Raw genomic sequence first — 23961 nt, forward strand, 5'->3', positions numbered from 1 at the left:
ACTGTCTATCACATACTTTGTACGCTAAATTCCACACTTGGAAACACAAATAAATCAAGAAAGTTTGTGTTCATATCTGCAGACACCATTACTTCCCTTAGGGATTAAATCCAGCCCAGTGAAGGCACTGTCAACGAGAAGCCCGTGTACCACGTCAGCCTTGGTGTCCTTGCTGCAGCCTTTCAACGCGGCCTTTGCAAAGCCAGCACTGCTACCTGTCCCCAGCACACACAGGCACCTCTGCGCCGCTGCTCCATCCACCATCGCCTTCCTCTGCTCTGACCCAGGGACTCAGTGGGACACACGACTTTCTGCTGGCTATCTCCGGAGCCAAGGAAACTCTTTAAAGCATACATAGTTCCACCATCCTGGGGATGGTTTTGGCTGCTGCAATGCTTGCTTACCCCAGGTAAAGCATTCAACTCCTTCCCTACCTTTTCATCCACAGAGGGAGAAGAACACATTTCCATTTTCAAGGATAAAAAAGCCAGAGGTAGCAGATCACATTGGCTACATGCCTTCAGCTACACTTTACACGTCAGCTGGCATTATCATCTCTGCCTTACCTTTATACAGGGTATCCGCGTTCTCAGTAGGAAGCTGCTTCTTGGCAGCTGCTCTGCGATAGACCACGTGCGTTCTGCCTTCTCCCTCCTCCTCCTCCTGGGCCCCCTTCTCCAGAGGTTCAATGAAGAACTCGTCCTTGTCTGTGCGAATCATGCCAGCCTGCAGCGACAGGGCAGAGATCGAACATTTTACGTTACTGCACATACAGCAGACGTTGTGAGTAAACAGTTACAATATGCTTAAGCACACTTTAGTGCTCTCTAGAGAGCAATTAGGATGCAGAGATGAAACCAGGTGAATTCTTTATTACAGCAAAACGAAGCGTCATCTCCCCAACTTGACAAGAAAGGACAAAAGGTACAAACCTGATCCAAAAGCACTTCTCCTCGAACTACATGAGCAAAGTACAGGTCTAAGAATCTGTCTAGGAAATACGCTCCCCATCAGAAACCAGGTACAATGGAAGTTACTATGGCCTTAGCTATCTGTCAGGCCCAGACCGCTCCAGTGTTTACTAGCTCTGCTAAAATAATGGATCAGTTCAGCGCCATAAGCTGGTCCTGATGTGCACCTCAACAGTCAAAAAACGTAGAGTCAGCCTTTCTGTGCAGAAGCAAGATGGAAAAGTACTACATCTTACATGCAGGCAGATAAGCTTTGTGATTATTTCCCCCTTGACACAAAGGGTTCAGCTGACAAAATACTCTTTCAAGAATTAGCCACGACTAGTTTAAAAAAGGTGTCAGTAGTGCATTGCTAAGAAATAAAAACTTATTCAGACTGGACCAGATATCCTGGTATGAAAAAAAGAGAAATTTGCACTTCTACAGAGCACCTCAAAGGAACTTCACCCAAGCGATTCTCACTCTGTTCAGGGGAAACCCTCATAAAGGCTGAAAACTTTAAAAAGAAAAAGCCTTTTCATCATCTTCATGCAGGTGAAACAACCTGGATCGCCTGCATTTGTCTCCTCTTGCAGTCCTGCCCTACTGCAGAAGGTCACAGCAGCCAGTAGCTGGCTTGCAGAGATGGTTGGCTTCAATCAATTTTTCTGCATATGTTTGCACATCTGTGTTTGAGAACTTAAACTAATGAGCACTTAGCTTGTAAACAGAAAGTCTTACTATGAACGTGAAAGAAATTGTTTAGATTATTATTGAGAGAAGCCCCAGATCCAACTTTCAGAAGCTTTTTCAACCACGCTCTTTTCCATTCTGCCCACTGATGACCCTGGAGTCACTGGACTTTCAAACTGGGCACAGGAGAACATCTTGACACTGCGACATCTTGCTATCTGAGCTTCTAGGAGCCTAAATCCTCTGCTGGGAGAAGCCCTACCTCAAGCTTCCAGGAGAACCAGTTTGGCTGCTTTGAACCCAGTATTCTCACTTGAAACAAGTATCATCTAAACACTCTTACCATATCCCAGCAATAAAGTCCTCTTACAAGGCATATTTTTCTTCTACAAGCAGCAAACTATATTCCTACTGCTATAAATACAGTATGTTCTTTGGTTCCCTCCTTGGAAAAATGTCAGGTTCATTTGTCATGTCTTAACTTACATTAGGCAAGATTTCCAGTCCCAGATTTCATATATATAATGTATACAAAAACAGATTGAAGGGGAAGGATTAAAGAAGCAAAATTATATCGAAGCAATTTAAACTGATGCCATCCTGCCTGTATAGAGGAAACTGAATTTGAAATCCTGTCCTGTTTCTTCTTATCTAATTTAGATTCTACATCAGACACAAAAAAGGTGAGACAGGCTCAGCAGCTCAAGGAAGCTAAGACAACCAAGAAAATACGTGCTGAACCCAGAGAGACAGCAACTGATCTCTTACTGTAAAGAGAAATACATGAAAAATTCTGAATTCATGTTATTCTCCTTTTAATGCATATTGTAATTGTACACACACACACACTCCTTCTGGATATTAAATATTATCCAGAATATAATAATTAAATAATTAAATATAATCCAGAAAATCAGTCTTTTTATGAGAAATGCACAACTAAAGATCAAGAAGGAACAAGCATTTGCATGCTCAGCTGCACAGAGTAGGATGCACACACCCTACACATACACAGGAGAAATACACAGAGAGCTGGACTGTCATGTGAAAAAAACGTGATTTTGCTTTTTGCAAGTAATGGTTGCGGACAAGTTCATATGTATTTCTGGATTTATTAAACCTACTATTAACTAAGCAGCTAATGCCAGATCTTAGTTTACAATGCAGACCATACTTCGCTGCTGTACAACATATGCAGCAGGGGTACTGATGGGAGTTTGGAGGAATTTAGATCTTCCAAGAAAATTAACAGATAGACAACTTCTATGATCAGTAGTTGAACTGATTAGATAGAAGAACAACTTTTATAGGTGAACTTTAGCTTCCAGAGCATGGTGGCCTTTTGGAAAAGAAAACATCCAGTCAGCGAAGATTCCCCCCGAAGAAGATGAAGGTGACACCCTGGGACAGACTGCAAGACTAAACAAGAGGTATTTGAACGCTGGTTCCCCAGACATCAAACCAGGGGTCAAACGCTGACGTTTCCTGCAGACCACGGTGCCTGGTGCTGGCCCTTTTGCGTGCAGGGGGATTCATGTGGCGCTGAACGCTGCCAAACAGCCGGCCATCCATCAGGTGCTCTTATTTCACACTCTGCTTCTCAGACAGTCACGACACCACGCTGTACGTCCCCATGGCGGTATCCTCCCTAATTCTGCTGGACTGTAGACAGGCAGGAATTTAATCTTCAAACATGGCTGAATATGTCTTTTCTCGTTTTAATCTTGGACTAAAATAACTTTGTCTCTTACACTGGAATTTCTCTTTTCCTTTAGTCCTGAGAAACACATAAATTATTTTTGGTCAGAATTATTATGAAAGAGTTGGTGTGTGTTTGAATTGTAAAAGAATTATATATTTTTATATATTGCATATCCTACACAGTCTTTGATTTAGCCAACATATTCTCATGAAATAAAATAAGAAAAAATGGCTGTTTAAGACTTTAAGAAGAAAATTCATTTAGACAGCAAGGCAGAGTTCCTACAGCAATTCACAGTTCAAACTATCTGCCTAATAATATACCCACAGTTATAAATGATTCATTAAGAAATACGTGGGGCTCCTGAATGTCTCCACCACACACTTCCTTGCTGCTTTGCGCAAGATATTTAACCTCTCTACTTCCATTTCTCCACCTCTGAACCAGCATAACAACAGTCTTGCAGGATAATTACAAGGGCTGATTTGTTATTTTTTTGCCAAGTGCTTTGAACATGAAAAGCTGAAGATGAATTGCCTAATGTATTTTTTCTGATACTACTCAGAACACCCTCAAAAAGCCACCATGAAAGGGAGATTGCTTTTAGTCATAACTCAACACCAGTGCCATGCACAGCCAAGCAGGCAACATAAAGGCATCGCTTTGGCAGCGCGGGTTTGCTCATGCCCTTCACCCATCAGTCCGGTTCTTATCCACGGACGCCAGCACCCTTGTGCCAGCCTGTCATGCCAAGACAACTGTCAGACAACCACCAAGTTTACGATGACAACAGAGAGCATTAAAGTTGCTGCAACTTCCCGGAGAATGCCTCTGGATGACTAAAACAGAAATGCTGTATTGTTTGAGCAAATCTGTGCCTTCCCATTGACACAGGTTAGACTGGAAGGACTTCAGAAAATTCTTGGCCATTTACTCCAGGGGATGTGAAAGCAGAATTAAGCCTTTCAATTATCAGCTTCCCCAAGTTCTGAACAGAAGAACAGTAGTTGCTTTCATGAACTGAGAGCTTAAAAGTAACTGCCAGCAACAGCGTTTTTCTGTCCCACACTGCTGCACTTCCAGCAGTTCGGGATTAGCGGTGCCTCCCCTGCACTACCACCCTGCAGCCACACACGTGCTGTGTCGTTCAGAACTAGGTGTGGGATTGAGCATCTCCGTGGAAAGGGCTTCCCATGCTGGAAAAAAGGCTGAGCTGTTACCTCTTCCACCCCTCTTCTGGGACTTTTAACTTGAAACTAAAATGAATATGGGAATATTGCTAAACATAAATAATGATGGCAGCAGTGACTGTGTCCTGTGACTTACAAAAATATAAGTTAATTGAAAAAGTGTTTGCCTTTGGAATGCACCAAACTGTAGCAAAGAGCCTATAATATCCCACTATTTCCCAAAGCGGGACATCCCCAGGCCTTCCTTCCAAGGGTTTTTAGATCCCAGCTGCAAATCACTCAAGTCAAGCACTGCTTGGCACTCATTAATATGCATTAAAGACTAGAGCAGAAGACATTCAAAAGGAAACTGCAGTTCAGAGATTCAAAACCTCTGCTGAGGTTAGCAAGGCGGTTATTAGAAGTGAAAGCCACACAGGAAAAAATTCACAAGGAAGGCAGAGAGTGACTGTCCTGTCTAATTAAGACAAGAATTACATTGATGAATTACATTGATGATTACATTGTGAACCACAAATGAGTCCACTGCAATACACAGGGCTGGGGTTTCGAGCTCCACTAATCTCTTTTGGGGGCAACAGGGCTCCTGAGCATCCCTGAAGACCTGCTTCCAAGGTTTTCATGGACCGCAGGATCTACAGACACTGGCAATGGAAGTGGCCACATGGACTCTTCTCCACCACTCGAGCTCTACCAGGCAAGTCCGCTGTGCCATCAGGTCACCATCTCCACTTTGGCTTTCTGCCCAAGGTAATTACACTAGTCCCATCCACCACGATGGAGACCTCCTCTCCAGCCCAGGAGACCTGCCAACAGTTTGCCGCTGCACCGCAGAGCTCAGCTGGAAAGCAGATCTCTTCTCCAGTCTCCTCAACATCTCCAACCCCTCTTGCATTTCTAAAGACATTCTTTAGAAGTCTCATTTGACAGAAAAACTGCCTGGCATGTTTAGATCTACAGAAAACTCCAGGTTTTAGAGTGTTAGCTCCTGTGGATAATTAAATGTCTCGCTGGCTCTGCACTTGGTGAGCGACTTAATTGTCTCCTCATTCCCATTCCCATCACAGCTCCCTGTTCTAGGGTGTAATGAAGTAACGCATCTAGCTGCTGCTTCAGGACTCCAGAGCCTCAACCCATCCTGTAACCGTGAGTTTAATTAATGTCCATTTTCCTCCTCATTAGTACAGCTTTACAACGCTTCTCATTGCCATATAAAGGCAGATTTCCTTCCCAATCTCCAAGCACATGATACAGATAGGAAGCTAAAATTAAATGTGAACCAACCTGAAAGTAATATAAAAAAATGCAAGTGTCTGCTTAGTTAATTAAATCAGTAACCTACAAAAACAGTGTTTCAGAAAGCCTTAGGAACAGTATTTCTGTAAATAGAGAGCGCTCTTTTTTTGAGTATTTGATTCTGAAAACGGTAACCAGCCATATGACATACCTGTGCATGAACAAATCCTAAATACAGTCCTGAATTCCAGGTGATTTTCCTGAGACCAAAGGGAGGTTCAAACTATCTGATATTTAACCTCAGTGCCTGGGTTAGGAGCCTGCACTCCCTGGGATGTCAATGAAGCCTCCAGAGGGGAATTTGCAATATGGGATTCTCCCCACAATCAATTCACAGACAAGCAGAGAGAGGAGATTTGCATTTCACTGTATAGCTTTCAAAACATACTCTGTAGATGACTTGAAAGAGAAAATATTTATATTTGCAGGACAGCATATGGGACAAGGTCTTACCCTATTTTTATATCAATGTGCTTGTACCCTAAATACACAACTGCTATACTGGCACTAGTATAGCAGAGAATTTTAAAGCAAACTCCACGTTATTTTTATTTATGATCCTTCTCTAGGTCTTAGAACCACAGGAACATGCTTTTTTCTAAACAGCAACAGATGTGTCCTCCCAACACTGAAGTCAAGTACAGAAATATTATTAGTTCAATTACATCAGAATGGACCTGACGCACCAGGAGCTCTGATGACTGGAGCAAGATCACCCAGGAAGTCTGGGGCAGAACTAAGGACATAACACAGACCTTCCAAACTCCTCCCTGCGCACACGGGATCTCTTAACATTTTCAGTTCTGCAGTGTATTCATTTCCAAACATACAGTACACTGATTCAGGAAGAGACGTGCTTGGCGTTTTACTTCCATTTACCTTCATTCATATGGATAACAATGCAAAAAAAAGCTTCTTATGTCGTATTTGCACTTGATTCTTTGAGAACAGGCCTCGAACTACTGAAGCATTGCAGAGGAAGAATTGTGCAGTGCTGCAAATTCATCTTTCTTTACTGAAGGAATTGTAGCAAACATTTGGAACATGTTGCCCCTTATTGTACTGTAAGCTGCTGCTGCCCTAAAGCTACACTGATTTATTCAGTCCCAGGCTGGATGGGGAAGGGGAGAAAAAGAAAGTTTTTAACTGAGCATACATATTTTTATTATTGTTAGTTTAAAGGAGTATTTTTCAGCTTTTTTTCAAGTCCGTTTGCAATAAAATTGCTTTATTCTCACGTATCCTCAAAAAAATAAGGGGGGAAATAATTATGTATACACATAGGAATTACATAGAGAGAGTGACAGAGAGCGAGCCCGCTGGATAACCCTGTGAAAGCTGCATGTTACTTAGGGCCCCTATTTATCCTCTGCAGAATGGGGATAAGGTCACATTTTTAATGCACTTTGAGATCTACTAATGAAAAGCATCGTACAAGAGCTATTCGTACTAAGAGTGCTTTCATGATAGGCTGCTTTCGTACAGTCCTTGTAGCTCAAGGGAGGATGGGTATCCATCCATTCATGCATCCATACGCTTCCACCGCTACCAAAAATAAAGTTTTGTCCCTGGAGCCCAGCTTAGTCACTACACAATTGCAGGTGTGATTAATAATAGCAGTGGGACAAATCTGCAGCTGATATAACCTGAAGTTAAGAGAACGGCATTAGTTTATAGCAGATGGGAATCCGGACCCAAATCTTGCATTTGTATAACTCATTTTAGAAACTCAGAAGGGTTTTTTGTGGTTTTTAAGAGACACAATAGTGAGACAGACTGTGTCTCATTCTCACTGAGCCATCAAGAAAACAGACACAATTAAAGTGATTTCACAAAGCAATGCCAGCAGATTTCAAGACGAGCGTCCTGGCCACAGTGCCTGGCTTTTACCAGTGGACAATGCTAAAAATACTGCTTCCAACTTCTCTGCCTCTACAAGAAAACTACCAAATTCTCACCGCTGGCACTCGGTGCCTGCGAGGGCCAGCAGCAGTGCCCGAGACCGGGGCCGAGCCCTGAGCACCCCTCCCTTCGGTAAATCTCCGCCTCTGTCCCCCACAACCTGCCCCGTCCTAGCAGCCGCTCACCTCTGGATCCTGGTAGAGCTCAAGATCCCATTTTCAAAAGGTCTAGGTAATACACAAAAACATGGCTTTCTGCAAAACGAGTGTCTGCGACAAACAGGGAGCACAGCCTGCAAAAGTCTAGCAGAGGCTTGGGAGCAGGCCCCCCGGCAGGAGGCTACAGGGAAAGAGCAGGCGCCCTCCCGGGCCGCTCCCACCGGCGGGAGCGGGAACCTCGTTTCCGAGGGGTTCAGCTGCCAGAACTGTTCCGATTCTGTCGTTTTTTGAACAGAGACCAGCAGTCTTTTAGCTAAAATAATGCTTAAGGAAGAACATTTTGGGAAGTCTCTAGGCTTGATGTCCACCAAGGTATATGTAATTCCAAGTGGAAAAGAGGAGAGTTATTAAATAGCTGTTAAGAATGAAAATGATAAATGCGGCAGATCTTGTAGACTCAGAGGATTGTAAACTTGATTGCTGTTGTTGCAAGCAGGGAATAGTAATTGCAGTTCCCTGCAACAGAGTTTCTCAATTTTAATCTTTCAGGGAGGAAAAGCATGAATACCAAGTCCATGAATTTGCTAACAGCAAGATCCAAAAGGATTAACTTCCCCAATTTAACACAAGGAACCATTGAAATAAAGCATTTCTGAGGTCACTTTGACAAAATGCATAGTTGAGTCCTACCCTCAGCAATAAAAACGAATTGACATTCTGCAAGAAAACAAAACCAGTCCGACTGGAAAGCTCTTCACCTCAAACTCTCACAAAATGGGATGGTTGCTACACAAGTTTCTTTTCAAAAATATATTTGCTTAAGGCACAAATCACCACCCACTGAAGTCAACGGCTGTCACATTCATAAATCTCAAGGCCAGGATTCATAAATGGATTCATAAATATTAAGGCGGTTTAGTCTGACCTTCTATATAAGACAGGTCAAAGACTTTCACCAAAGCATCGCTGCAGCCTCCCGAAAACAGTTTTCATCCTGAATTCAGCAGGGCTGGATCAGATCCATTAACGGGTAGGAAACGGAGTCTAGGTCTTTGCTATGGTAAACAAGGTAAAAGGATCCAGACCACAAACTGGAGAAAAAGATTTACTATATTAAAAAAAAGTTTAACATATTAAATTCATCTGAGTTGAAACTTAGCATTTAAAGTAATTTAAAATCACGTTATAGAAATCCTGAATCTTCGCTTTGGAAGATGTCACTGCAGCAACATTTCGCACTCCAAAGGAGTACGTGAGCTGCAGAGAGCAGCTGCAGGGCAGCGGGAGCCAGCTCTGGCCTGGCCATTCCCATCTCCTCCTCCTCCGCTGTGCTCTGCCACCCCTTCTGGCACAGCAGCCCAGGGCCCAACAGCCACACGGTGGGCAGGTTCAGGAAGCTTACCCGAGATCACCACCCTAGAAAGACGCGCACCTTGGCAGAACCAGGTCTCCCTGATCCACGGCTTCTGAGGCAGCTCCTCCAGTGAAAGCAAGACCCCCAGCAGGCAGAAATCCCCTCCCGGGAGAGAGCATCTCACACCCCTTCGCACTGTTCCATGCAACAGCTCAAAACACAATTCCGGCCACAGGTCCGGGGGTGACCAATGCAGTTACTCATGGCTTGGAAATCAGTTAGGGTTCTCCTCTGCTAAACGCAAGTTTTACTTGCGCTGGATGCCCCTAAGGATGAGGGGAAACAAAAGCACCAAAAGTTTGCTACAGCTGGGACTTGTTTTCCTTTCCACATAGACGGGCTTATTTTAACCTTCCTTCTCTTACCCTGTATTGGAGGAATGAACCTGGAAAGGGGTTATCCAAATGAGGGCATGAAAAACTAATGAGAGATGAGCTTTCAATTTTATACTGCGCTCAGTTGTAGGCTCCCAGTACAAGATGTCAACAAAGTGCAGGATTCAGTACAGAAACGAAAATAATTAATCCCTGGAGGAAGAGGCTTATTAAAAAGGATTAAATCAAAGAACTAATGTGCACTATTTATCTATATGACAAAGAGGAAGGGAGGCATATGATAACTCCCCAAGATTTGAAAGCATAGAGAGAGTAAGAATTGCTGATGAGAAAAGCTTGGACATACCAGGAAACAAACAAAAGAAGAAATTCTGATAGAAATTTTAGCCTGAAATACTATAGGCAGTCTTATGCAGCTTAAAAAAAAAAATCACCTCAAAAGCTTGTCCTTAAAAATCTTTGAATTAACATTCCTTATTCTTTACATTGCAGTAGTACCTACAGTTCAAGGAACCAGGTTTAGGCATTGCACAATAACAAGTACATTTTCGCAGATTTCTGCAAGGAAGAAATAAAGAACATCAGCTAAGCCCAACCCAGGCTCAGGGACCTCGGCAGTAGCCGGTGATCTATGTCCTTGGAAAAGCAAAATCAAACATGAGCTGGGCCTCTTCTGCGAGCCCTTTGCTCGAGCGAAGGGAGCCCAGCCTGTCCCAAGGCTCTGCTTTGTCCTGAGCGAGCCAGCAAGGCAAAGGGGAGTTTCCGGGCAGTGGGAGCTTGGCTGTAGCTGGAAAGAAGCTGGAGGCTCTCCACCCCTAACTTCACAGGCCAGCCACAAAAATAGAAACCAGACAGACCACCCAGAGACACCTGAAACAACCTCCTCACCGCCACAAGTGAAATAAAGTGCACTGTCACATAAAGGAATACCGTTCCTTAAGGGCAATATATATGCACCCATACGGCAATCTGACAGCTAGAGTAAATGTGATGGATCTCACAGTATGTCTAGAGGGTCTCTTAGGAAGCGCTGGGGAGGAGTTGGTGCTCATGGTCATTGTGGGCATGAGGACAGAGGTTCTGGATGTCAAGTTGCAAGTTGAAACCTGGCATTGTTTTAATGTTCCCAGTCTGATGAAAGGACAAGTCAGAGATACAGTGCGTGGCTGAGGAAATGAGCTGTGGATTCAGTGGGTACGGAAACAAGAGTTTGGATTCACCAGACATTGGGAAAAACTCTGGAATGGGTAAAGTCTGTACTAAGAGATCAGTTTCTCCCACATCATCACTGTATTGTGTATTAGAAAGGTTGTAAAGAGTACTTTAAATAAAAGAGAGAAGGGCACAGAAAGGTAAGTTTGATGTGTACTGGTAAGAGCATACCAGACGCTCCGTGGCAAGAAGACAGTCCAGGGACACTGTAACAGCAGGATAGGAAGCACACAGGAACACACCAGCCTGCCAGTGCAGAAAAGAGCCTAGAATTAACTCAGATTAACCATTTAACCATGTCAAAGAAGAATCCAGAATCCCTCTAGATTAAATTTCTAGGTATATATAGGAAAAGAACAGCAACAGCAACTGAGATATACAGAGGGAGAACAGATGCACTGCAAGGGCAGGAAGCACATAGTAATGGGAGATGTCTACAACCCCTATGGAGAGGGGACAAATACCATCTTGGGGAGTGGTGCTGAGGATGGATTTTTAAGTCTCATTAACGATTGCTTCATGAAGCTCTTGAGACCAAGCCCTGCAAAGGCGATGCAGCCCTCAACCGTGTGAGCAGTGCGGTTGAACTGTTGCTGTTGAAGAATTCTCAACAGCACCGACCACAACGTGATTGTGTTTGATGTCCTCGCAAGAGCAACAAAACCTGTAATATTTCTGCTGCAGTGTTCACTTCCAGAAAGGATGACTACATAAGAATAAAGAAACTTGTTAAAGAAGAATTAAATGGGCACCTAAAAGAGAACCTCACTGCAGGTAACATTGATCTATTTAAAGATAGTGTATTGAAGACCCAGAGCAAGTGTATACCATCCACCAAACAAGTTCAGAAAAAGCAAATGAAAGTCAGCATTCTAAACAGCAAGGCAAGGGAGGGCTATTGGAAGCATACAGGCATCCTTCCAAAAAAAGAGCCCAAATTAGGAAAATTGAAAGGGTCATAAACTGGCAGATTAAAGGTAAAATCACAGTAAGGCAAACCAAAAGAGAGTCTGAGAAATAACTTGCAAAAAGCATAAAAGCTAATCATAAAACCTTCCTGAAATACATCAGGAGCTGAAAACTCATCAGGGTGTCTGTAAGGCCAACAGATTATCCAGGTTTAAAGGAGCTCTCAGAGACAGTACCATAACAGCAAAATTAAATTAGGTTCTTCAAAACAGGCTCACCTTGGAGAACCTGGAGGAGGCCTCTATGTAGGAGCTCTCCCCATCTAAGGTTGAACTGAAGGATCTGCCTCAAACTGAAAGAGGAGGTTACAGAATAACATCTACAATAGAGAGGTTACAGGACTTCATCCTGACAAAACTAAGAAATGAAACAGTCTAGCTACTGTGTGTGTCCTGGTTTGCTCAAAACTGCTTCAGAACCAGAGGACTGAGTGCAAATGAAAATGCAAAGCCAGGTTCTAAGAAGAGGTCCTGAAGAGAACTTGGGTGCAAAGACCAAAAAGCCTGACAGACGATGGCGGTACGGCTTCATACAACACACATTTCAGTTTTGGAAACCCTTGCCATAGGAAGTGGCTACTAAGAAAACGGAAGGCTACTAATGCTAAGACACCAAAGACAATCGCTCACTACTGGCCAGTTCTGAAGACAAGATGAGGACTTACATGGACATCTGGTCCAACACAGTATTGCTCACGTGATTTTGTCTTTCCCTCATCTCGATCACCTCCAGTTTTTTCTGGTTTTTGCTGTTTGTGCTTTTCCTGATATTTTTCTCCTCCACTCCCTCCAACGCTGCAGCTACTAACAAAACAATTTAATATTGTCTGAATTGACGAACCTGTTCCTTAGACTATGGCTCCAGTAACCACAAACTCTTCACCAAACTCCAAGCAGCACAAAAGAACTTAAAATACTCACATGCACACACAAAACTCTAAAGGATACAATCACAGGTAGATAATAACTGTAGAAACATGAAAAATCAGCAAGAGTTGAAGTAGAACGTAAACTGTTAATAACCTTTTATTTTGGAAAACAAAAAGCACCTATACTGTTAGGCAAAAGTTAAAAGAAAAGTGCCTGTTTTCTCAAAAAAATAGAAATGAAGCTGCACCCTTTTTGCAGCAACTAGCAACTAGATAGTCAGAAGTTGGATAGAACATACACTGAGTCAAATGAAGCCTATAAAGGATGCACTCCCTGGAAATAAGAGAGTATGGAAAATAAATGCAAAGAAAAAAGCATAAATCAGCCTGTAAATCTTGTAGGACTACTAGAAATCAAACTACATACCATATGTCAGTGGGCTCGTATATTCACACCAGTAGAGCTGGGTTAGGGCCACCACGCATTCTGGTACGTTTACAAGTGGCATGTGTTTATTTGGACAATAATATTACCACAAAAGATATTAAGGAAATTCTTCAAGAGGCGGTTTCCATACTTTACGTGTCTTCTATAAAACGATGTGGCTTTCTTATTTAAAGTTGCCTGTAAATCTCATGAGATTGCTTTATAATTAAACAGACATTATTAATTTAGACTACTAGGCAGAGAGAAAAAAAAACATTTGTAGCTCTTGAGCCAACAACAATGCTTACAAACTTCTCAAAGTCAATTGTCCAAATATAGTTACAAGAACTACAAGCCAGGAATCTGGATCAGAGGAAATACTACCGTAAGAAAGCCAGTTATCTCCCCTTATAAATGCAAAAAATGTTAGTTTTCAGAATAAATTATCAGATAATCTGTATCAGCTCCACCACCCAAAGCAATGTCAGTTATTGCAATCATCTCTCTAAGTCCTGCCTGGAGGAGGAACAAATATCCAGCACTGGGCAAAACACAGCTGCTGCTCTGTGCCTCTTGAGGGCACCCAGAATGCTGATGAGGATACCCTCGGTGACATGGGGGCATCTAGGGCCTGATAGAAACATCCCTCATCCAGAAAATAGAGGTTCCAATCAACTCATGTGCATCCCAGACCACACAGATGAACACACTGGTGGTAAGACGCGGCCATATGACCAGTGAGCCACTGAGCTTCACGATGAACTTCCAACATTTCTGAAAAATTACAAAGGAGGTCAACAAAATCGCTGCTAACTACACAATTCAGGTTAGAGATAGCACTATCAGGAGCCTAAGAGACACAATTCAGGAAGATCAGGGAATGAACACAGAGGAAACTGTCAAATGGAAGCTAACACTGACAAAAAACTAAAATGTTTTGCAGGAACATTTAACCAACCTACAAATCTTAAAAAGTCCTAAATGAGCTACTTCCAACTCAGGTGAGGGATGGATGACTATTGCAACAAGTTCAGTGAAGATTTCCTCTCACTCTACAGTCAAAGTCAACCAGCACCAAGAAAAAAGGGTATTTAAATATGGGATAAAAAAAGACAAGACAGATGGCATTATTATTCTGTTACACAAGTCAGTGGCATAGCTGCATGCAAACACTGGATTCAGGATGCCTGCAAATGCAACCAAACTGAAACGTTTCCAAAGAAGTTGAATGGGAATGACCAGGACCTCAAAACCACTCTCATTTCAGCAGGAAGACTGAAGACATTGAATATTTGTTTTAATATGAATGAGAAAGAGGGAAACAATTCAGGGTGCAATATGGAATACCTGAAAGTCATCTCTTTGTTTCACAGTAACGAGTAGAAGAGTATCAATTAAATTAAAACGTGATTTCCCCTGCCTCCCTCTGCCTAAAACAAATCACAGAGTAACTCCACGGTTTTCATTCTCCAGCTGACATCTTACAGCAAATTAAAGACCTTTAATACAAACAGCAAGGAGCCTCAGAAGCTCCAGGGTGCCCCAGAAAGAACAGAAGCAGGTCTAGACTTCTTGGTCTTGGACTCCTGCCAGACCAAAAGACTTTATCAAATGAAAATGCCCAGAGGATCCTAAAGAGAAAAATCTCTTCTAGTTTATTTGTTTAACTAGTGATATTACTTCATATTTACGGGTTCAGTTTGTACTGGTAGCGTTTTGTTTTTACAAGTCTCTGTTCCAGCTGACCCTGGTTTCACAGTACTTACACCTACTGTGACAGTTTTACAACCTGTTGTAGCTGCCCCACGCAACACGGCCAAAGCCGAGCTGTTCTTTTGGTAACACCGTCAGGTTTCATAGCCCTCCTGCAACAGGTTTCGAGTTCTATTTAGGTACCTCATCTCTATGGCAACTGCCAACCCTGCGGAGCCTCACAGCACCGTGCTGGAGGAGAGCGATCCCCCGTCCCTTGCTGGGGAAACGGGGTGCGGGAAAACTGGATGACTGGCCCAAGGACATGCAGGAACTCCGTGGCAGAGGCGGGAAACCAGACGTCCTGGAGGCCGAGTCCAGAGCATGAACCACAAGATACCTTTCCTCTCCTACCAGCCAAGCCTCACGCTCCCAGCGGCTCTTAAGGGATACGTCATCACATGCTCCGTCCCCTCGCTGCCCTGCTGCGGAGTCGGTCAATGAACAACCCTCTCTTCCCGCTGCTTGCCGCCAGCTCGCTGCAGCGCGGTGAGGAGCTTCACGCAATTAGACTTTCATGGGATTCATCAGAGCTCTGGGGAAGCAGGAATTTCACAACGCTATAAAGGTTGTTTTAAAAAGTTTTCCAGATTTTATCATTTTTCACACAGTCTGCAATTCTCCTTCCTGGCTTTTGGAAAACGACACGCAGCTGTGCTTTGGATCACAGCTGTGCCTTTTGGCAGCAGGCGGAGGAGGCCCGATGCTAGGCTGGGGTAGCCAGCGTCACCCCGAGCCGCTCGGCCCTCCTGCTCAGCGAGGAGGGACCGGTCCCCCGCACCGGCACGGCAGGGTGCGGCCTTCGGGCTCCTGCTGCATCACAGCATTTCCGAACTGTTAAATACCGATTTGGATCTGCTCTCCCGGGTAGAATCAACGTGAAAAAATGAACACACGCGTGAAAGGCAGGGGGGAAGATACAGGAGAAACATCTAATGAGTGCTAGATTTCCCCCCATTTTAAGGCAGTCTTCTTTCTTGTATTTTCTACTTCAGGGTTTTGTTTTGTTATTTTTGGTCTGTTCTGGTGTTATCCAGGCTCCTACCAATGCTCAGCATCTTATTTTCACATCCATCTTTTCCTCAGATTCTGAACATATTTTCTGCCTTTTCCAAAGAGCTCACTGGGTTTCATGTAGTTGCAGAACAGATGGCACAATACTTAGATTTGCTTTAGTAAGCGGACAAATGCAATCGCTTTGTTCTTCTCCCCTCACGTCTGCGCTCGGTGGAGAAGTCTGCCTCTGCGAGCCAGGCGGCGGGGACAGCGACGCAGCGGCCATCAGCCGGCAGCAGGGCAGGACCGGGCGCTCACCGAATCTCCCGGAGCCGAACCGGCACTCGGGCAGCCCGAGTGGGCGCAGCCGCAGCATCTCCCAGTCGCCAGCACAAGAACCAAACGCAAACAGCCGCCTTCACCCCAGGTCTACGGGAATAAGAAACCTTGGGAAAGCATTAAAGCGCAAGGGGAGGTAGGGAGAACAAGGAGCACAAAAGAACAAGATACACTGACTCTCCCAGAAGAGCCTGCGGACAAGTACTGTCATTTTTAGCCATATTTCAACCTCTTAAGCAGCCTTCCATCAGTCAGAATTACAGTACATGGAAGGAACCTGTTCCATCTTGGAAAGCCAGAGGCCACTTAGTCTCATGACAGCAGACTGCGATCAGACCCAGCTTCTTGTACAGAGTACGGAGCGGTGAGAATTAACCCTTGGCCTGCCAAGTGCTATCCTGTGGAGGCAGACACAGGCAGCAAGTCATCCCTGAAAGTTTTGACTGGTGATGGATGAAACAATCCGTCTCTTCTTTGAAAATCCAGGTACGGCTAGGTCACATCATGCCTATATTATATAGAGGACCCCACTCCTTCTTCGAGTGGTCTCTTACGCACCCACGAAACACAAACATACAGAGCCCACAGTGGCATCTCCAGGGGTGTCCCTCAGTTAGGTGCCCAGAAGAAATCTGGACCAAAGTGAGAGAGAGATGATGATGAGTTCATATCTCCAACTGGTCACATCAGCCATCAGATGTGTGTTTGAAAGAGGTCTGGGCTATGAGAACATTTCAGGTCACCGCTGTTTGGTCTTCCTAAAAAGGCTTAAAATTAAATGGCAATCCTTCTAGCCCTCCGATGTGATGCTCGCCCTCCTCTTACTCTGGGCTATCAGCCTTTCCTCCTTCTCCACAAAATCACCAGCCCATTTCAGAGGAACCAAAGGGAAGTACTTCAGCCCACTTCGATTCGTTAAAGAATTTTAAGATACTCATCTTTGGGTTCCATTTGGGATAATATCCATTTAGAGATATGGTAAATTACCATGAGAAGGAGATGTCATTTTTCAACCCATGGGGATAATCCCATAGGAGGAAGAGAGGAAGTGTAAGGAAGGTTAATTAGCCCTGAGGTCTTGCTTTGGGGAAAAACATAGCACGTGAAGAGGGAGATTATTAAAACACCTGTGTGCTCCCAGAGCTCAGACTCCCCCTGGTTGTGATCCTCGACGTACTACGTTTGGGATGCCTTTGCTTTATCAGCCAACATTAATACAGACAAAACTTTAAATGTACTAACGCATCCTTGGTTATAAATGCATCAGTACATTGATGGGCACCAAATGATTTTAGCATGAACCAGCTTGTTTAGCCACTTACTAACTTCTACATTCACCAGTGTGTTGCATTTGTAAAACTAGTCACTACAGGTAAAAACACTTAACTACAGCTCTGACACAAACAGTATTTGGCAGCTACTTCCTACCTTGGGCAAAGAGGAGGAAGAAAAGAGAGCAGAGTAGTGAAAGTCAACATTTTTCTATCCATTTTTTTAAGGGTTTTCTTACAGAGTTTCTGCTGAATTTTTATAGTTTATTGGAGGAAAAGAAAAAGTAATTTTAGTACAATCTCACAGGAAGTGAAAACTTTTTTTTTTATTTGACTCTCTCCAAGTCCCTTTATGCATCTCTCAAGAATGAACAAAATTTTGCTTTTTTCCACATCTTGCAGAGATTTTTAAAAATTAGCATAATACTTTAAAATTAATTGCATTTTTAAAATAAGAATAACTTCAGCTTTCTTGCAGGCAGCTACTGAAGTGAATCACATGATTATGCAAACCACAACCAATATTTTGGTGCCAAAAATATAGCTCAGCAGACATGTATAAATACTGGCCAAACCTTGGAAAATAAGGGTTACAGAAGTAGATAACAGAACTCTCCTTTCAGCAGCTATTCAAATTTCCTTCCTTTTTAACTTCCTTGGAAAGGAATCAACTAAGAAACAAACATTTCTTCAGCTTCTGCACCATCCTTTTTTATTGCTTCTGTCTCATGGGAGAAACTAAATCACACCTTAAAAATTCTCCTAACATTTCCTTTCAGAAAGCAAAGTCACCCACGATGGCCAGAGCTCTCAGTGCTCAGCTCCTGTGCCTGAACAGTCATGGGGCTATAAATGCAAAACCTCAAGAACTACAAAATTCAGGTAGCAGCAATTGGTCTTTGGGACTCTGTTCTTCTCCGAGACTTGCATGTGACTCTGCAGTAATCAAGACACTTGGCACAAGAGAAAGATGTGTGCAGAGGGTTTTCCTATTTTACAAGTGATTCATAGGGGAAAAACTGCCAAAAGACCCATTTACTTTCAAATTCCTTTTTGCACTCCGCCAAGGTAAACTTGGGCATTTGTACATTTCTGTTCAGTACTTGTACAAATTTTATAGAGGGCTAAAATTAACATGCAGGGACTTTTAGCTACACCTCATTAAAAAATAGCTGAAATGTAATTAAATATTTGTATGCATAACAAAGTAAGTAAACTTGCTTTTCAAACCTGGACCTAATCTTTCCTCAGTGAAGCGCGCATGCAAAGAACAGCCAGATATCTGGCATGCGCATGTACTTCTAAAACGACAGCCAGCACCTGATGTTAGGAGGCCCCTTGAATTTAATGGAAAAAAAAAAAATCATTAAATTAGAGTATTAGTACCACAGACCAACTTTGCAGTGCAAATACATATACAGATCAGCACAGACCATGTGATCACACTATCTAATGTGACTACAATGTTTTTTAAAAGCATTTGATTCATACGGAAAACATGTGGATAGAGAAGCCTAGAAAGAGACTCCCCCATCTGCCACCTTTTCCTCCAGTAACTCCTGCCTCACTCACTGGTCATGCTAAGCCTGCAACTCTTCTTAGCAAGGAAAGGATTAGCCATACTCTTAATTCTTGCTGGAAATGCTTAAACCAGAAGAGCCAACATTCTTAATATCAAGACATGTGGCTGTAACAAAGACCTTGGACACCATGCTTAAAAAAGCAAGTCCCTCCATGCAGTACACACTTATGGGTGTCCGACCTCATTCTACTACTATGCAGAAGAAGATGAGCGAGTTAATCGGCTGAATTTTTTCCATTTGTTCTCCACTGATCTGTTTTACATCTTTTTAGTTGAGCAATACAGGTAAGATCTAGGTCCTCTTGAGTGAGCTAATACTTATTATTAATAATACACATAGGTTTACTGGAATTTGTTCTTCCTCTTTCCTTTGACCAAGTGTAAAGAACTGGGCACTGAAAAAAAAATATATGGATATGAGTATTTTTGTCTTTTCGTGCGTTTCAGACACCGCAGTGTGCCTCCCCATTTAAGGATGTATAATGTCAAATGAAAACAGGTTATGTTCATCTATCTATTATTAACCAAGAATCTTCTGTACAGGTTTGAATATATGTTTACTCTGTGAAAACCTACATATTGCAATCTACAGTTAAGAGCAATACTAGACACCTACATAAACAGAGAAAAAGCAGTAAGAATTCTGCAAAGCAAATGAGCAAACGTTAAATAGATCCTATTATTGCTCCAACTCTGTTGCAGTGGAAAAGGGAGAATAAGTATTGAACATGCAGCATGATCATTTGTTTTTCCTGAAGTAGCTCAGGAGTAAAGATATAGGCATTGCATAAATATGCAACCCACATTGCTTACGATCAAACTACAACCCTGCACAAAAAGACTAGGTACAAAAAACAAACCAGGAGTGGGGTAAAAATCAGGTAATCAGAAAAAATTATAATCTGCCAATATGCAGCAGCTGAAGAACTTGAGCTCGCGTAAGTCAAGTGTGGTTACCCAGCTGCGCATGGCAGAGACCGCATCACTCAGCTACGCAGCTGGGACACTGCAGCTCAGGCACCTGCCTCCCGCCCGCTGCAGTTTGCATATAGAATCATAGAATCATTTAGGTTGGAAAAGACCTTTAAGATCATGGAGTCCAACCATAATATGCACGGTCCAGGGCACAGAGCCCCGGAGGCTGACTCCGTATGGGAGGCACATGTCAGGCTGAGGGCATAACCATGCAAGAAATGATGAAAAAGCAACATGGGTTACAACAGACTGCCAGTTATCAATTAAAATGCGACAAACGATCCCTGTGGGCAATGCTATTTCACGAAGTCTACCTGGCAGGGGAGCAGTTGAGTCCGGGAGTGTGGGCTGCCAGCCTGTGCCTTCCTGAAGTTGCGCTTTCAGCGCTAATCCAACCACATAAAACATAGTTGGAGTAAATTACACACATTTCTTGGAAGTTCTTATGGGATTTTAAATTGCGTTTATAATGACAACTTGATCACTGAGATGGACTAGAAAGAGAGACCACAAAACAGGGTGTTTCATAAGGTCAGCATCGCTTCCCAGCTTGCTGCAGTCCCCAACCTCAGCACAGTGTAATAAAGAGCATGCAGCCAGAGCGATTACAGCCAGCAAACCTGGTGTAAGCAATATGCAGCACCTTGTCAGATAAGCAGCAGCATACATGTCTAATGTCTTTAATTTTGTATATTGCAATCTGGTGCATTAATAAAGCCCATTATAATGGGCAAAAGAAAGATTGGAGCAATTTCTACAGATCAGTGTGCTTGGAAGTATTACACTAGCTTCCAGTTTTGAAAAGTGCAAAGATACATGGTTCTCATTAGCTGACGAGTTTTGTGAAAATTACAGAAAAGATATTTGAGTGATAACTAATTCTTGCTACTGTGTGACTGAGTCAACATTGTTCAAGAAACAAAAAAAACCCCAAACAACCCACAAACCAGCAATCTACTTATAGAAAATTCGTTAATCTCTGGGCCTGACATGGACTTGTTCTGACCCATTACTAGCAATAGAGAAATAGAGAAAAAAAGTCAGAGTTCCTCTTCGTTCACTCTGCAAACTTAGGCCTGAAAGAAGTCAACACTAGTGTCTGGTAACGTTGCCATGGTGGAGACGGCCTTTGTATATTGCTTACTATGAAAATCAGAAGTTAAGTTTCAGAGTAGGTAGAAGACAGGAAGAAATTTGACAGTTTATATTTGTTAATGAAATTGCTTCATCTGCTTTCTAATGAAATAATGTTTTGGCAGAACAGCTGGCCAGAACAAAAAATTTTGGCAATATTGCAATATTCTCATGTGCTCATGGATCAGAATACTCTCGACTCCGAGTCAACTCTTTCAACAAAGCAAAAATCTGCAACTTACAATAACCTAATCAAAAAAAATGGAAAAATAAATCCTGAAGTTTCTGTGTCCAGTACAACAGCTGAGCTTCTGAACATCAACTGCTCACAACAAATCACTTGTGAATGAGCTACAAATTAAGGATTGCTGACAGAAATTATTTGGTGCATAATTTTAATTAACAACTAAATTCAAGCAAGTCATGCTTTATTCCCAGGCAATTCACAAATAGAAAAAGGTGACATTCATAAAATAAGTTACTCTTTATGAATTATTCACCCAGTTCTAATACCTTTTTCAGAATTTCCAATCTGTTCACTAAACCCTACTGTGAAAAGTTCAATACTATATTCATTAAAATAAACTTAGCATAACTGAACCCTGAAGGAAAGCATACAAGGATCAGTCATTACAACCAACTGTTCTGCATCTGAAATTCCTGTTTTACACAAATGCAGAACGTGTTACCTTACCTGCGGTTTAAAGACATATCAACATCTGGATAACGAGTGCTATCCTTCAAAAGAAATAAAGCTATCTAGGCACGACCTACTGACCTACCTCAAGACAATCACTGGCAGACTTAAAAGACGACCCCTCTTGCCTGACAGTGTCTGGCTGTCGTAAATCTCAGGATGAAGCCCTGACCATAGACCTCCTCCCTTGCCATGTGAAAGAACATGCCTAAAGTAAGGCGCGTCACGGGCTAAGGGAGTAAACCTTCCATGTCCTGACCCTCCCCTCGCGCTAACCCACCACCCGGGTCTGTCCAGCAAGAGCAGGGAGGAGGCGTACAGGCTCCTGAAGCTGCAACTCTCTCGGTCCGCACTGCCAGGATGCAATCACAGACCCTCCGGTGATTCATCAACGTAAACCCTACAACGGAGGCAAGCAAACCAAATATATTCACTGACATTTGCTGGGGGAAAGCAGTATAGTGATGAATGAAGAGGAACTGGAGCTGCTGCTATCTGTATTACCATGGAGAGTTCACTTCTCCCCCATTAGTAAATACAAAAATATGTAGTTTTATTGGCAGCCAAAGAGCCAGGCTGTGGTCCTCAGAGGATAATCTGGCAGTCGTTGCTGCAAAGGTTCTCCATTTGGTTTGATATTAAGTTAAATAAGATGTCTCAGATCTCTCTCATAACAGTCATCTGGTGTGTTATCTCCCATGTATATTAGGAGGGCTGTTTTCCTGAAACCTAATGTATGATTGTAACTAGCATATGTCAGCGAATTGCAAATCAGCACATTACAGAGTATCGCTGTAGTCCCAGCCCTGAGAACAAAATACAGTACCGTACCAGAGGACAGGACCGTACGTCAGCAGAGAAGCTTCTGCTCTGCTGGGAAGCTGAGCGCGTGCTGCTCCGGGCACGTCGGGGTCCCAAGGGTCGGGCAGCACTGAAGGAAGGAGACTCATGATGCAAACCTAGTATTTCGATTCTTTCCCAGAATCTTAGCCAGATTGTCAATGGTTTGTTGGTAGTTCAAGGAAACCCATGGAAATATATAAAAGCAGGAAAAGAAACATGATTCTGCATTACCTGAGAATAAACAAGAGGGCCCAGGACAGGTAGTGATGTACCTCAGAGAGACTTCTGTCCCTCCAGGTCACCATGACAGAGGGGAAGCCTGTGCTCACAGAGGAGAGATGAGTGACGTTGCTGTGCTCGGTGCTTCTATGCATACGTGATGCAGAAACAGAAGAGGGCAGAGCAGAGAGGAAGGGTGGAAAGGGGCTCCCCATCCACTTCCTGAGAAATATGTCAGCATAAATAAATTACCTCTGTTCTCAACTAAATAAAACCGTTTTCAACGTCTGAACTCTCTACAAATCTCCAAAACATTGCTGTTTCTCATTTTTTAAGGAAAACCTAAATTTTACAAAGATATTTCTGAGCAAATTTACGGGGGGGGGGGGGGGGAGGGGGGGGGAGTGTTCTTTTCAGAGGGAAAATTCACCAAAAACCTTCCAACTAACCCTAATGGATCTGCAGCTGTGTTCCCTCTGCTACGTCACCACCCCGACCCTACGCAGCCCCAGCCTCTGGTTTGCATCCAAGAAACATGACTAACGTGCTGGAGGAGTAATCTGATGACTCAAAATTCTGGACAGTGACCTCTCAGGGCAGCATGGTACAGCCTGAAGACAGCACGTGCTCTGAGCTACCAACAGTTCCTGCATCTCTTGAACAAGGACAAGCTGCAGAGGCAGACAGCGGAGCAAAAGGAGAACAGGCCCCGTAAGTTGCTGACCTGGTCCCTGCTGCTCTGTCCACTCTGTTCCAGCCTAACACCTCAGAAAACATTTTCCTTGGAGTCAGACCTGCAGCTGAAAAACACTTACGATAAATCCTCTATCTGCCATGAGCAGGAAGGAAGATGGAATGGGAAGGCCTGTGACTCAAAACATCAAGGGGAGGAAAAAAAAGAGAAGAGATGGGAAAGGCAGAATGGGAGAGAAAGCAGAACCTACAGTAAGGAGCAAAAAGGTCCAACAGAAAAGGATCGAGCGGCAAGGAGAAGAACACGGTTTCAATTGAAATCTCACAAGTGGTTTGCTATCCAG

The 23961-nt window shown here is 43.2% G+C and overlaps 1 protein-coding gene across 1 annotated transcript in view; it reads right to left on the reverse strand.

The window, feature by feature from the left end:
- ADAMTS2 (ADAM metallopeptidase with thrombospondin type 1 motif 2) overlaps nucleotides 1-23961 on the reverse strand; it is a 184116-nt gene that overhangs the window by 113303 nt on the left and 46852 nt on the right. Inside the window, exon 4 of the mRNA XM_075164857.1 lies at nucleotides 567-726. Coding sequence (XP_075020958.1) covers nucleotides 567-726 — 160 coding nt within the window. The remainder of the gene's footprint in view (nucleotides 1-566; nucleotides 727-23961) is intronic.

Source organism: Calonectris borealis, chromosome 15 (genome assembly GCF_964195595.1).
Source record: "Calonectris borealis chromosome 15, bCalBor7.hap1.2, whole genome shotgun sequence".
Classification (NCBI taxonomy): Eukaryota; Metazoa; Chordata; class Aves; order Procellariiformes; family Procellariidae; genus Calonectris; species Calonectris borealis.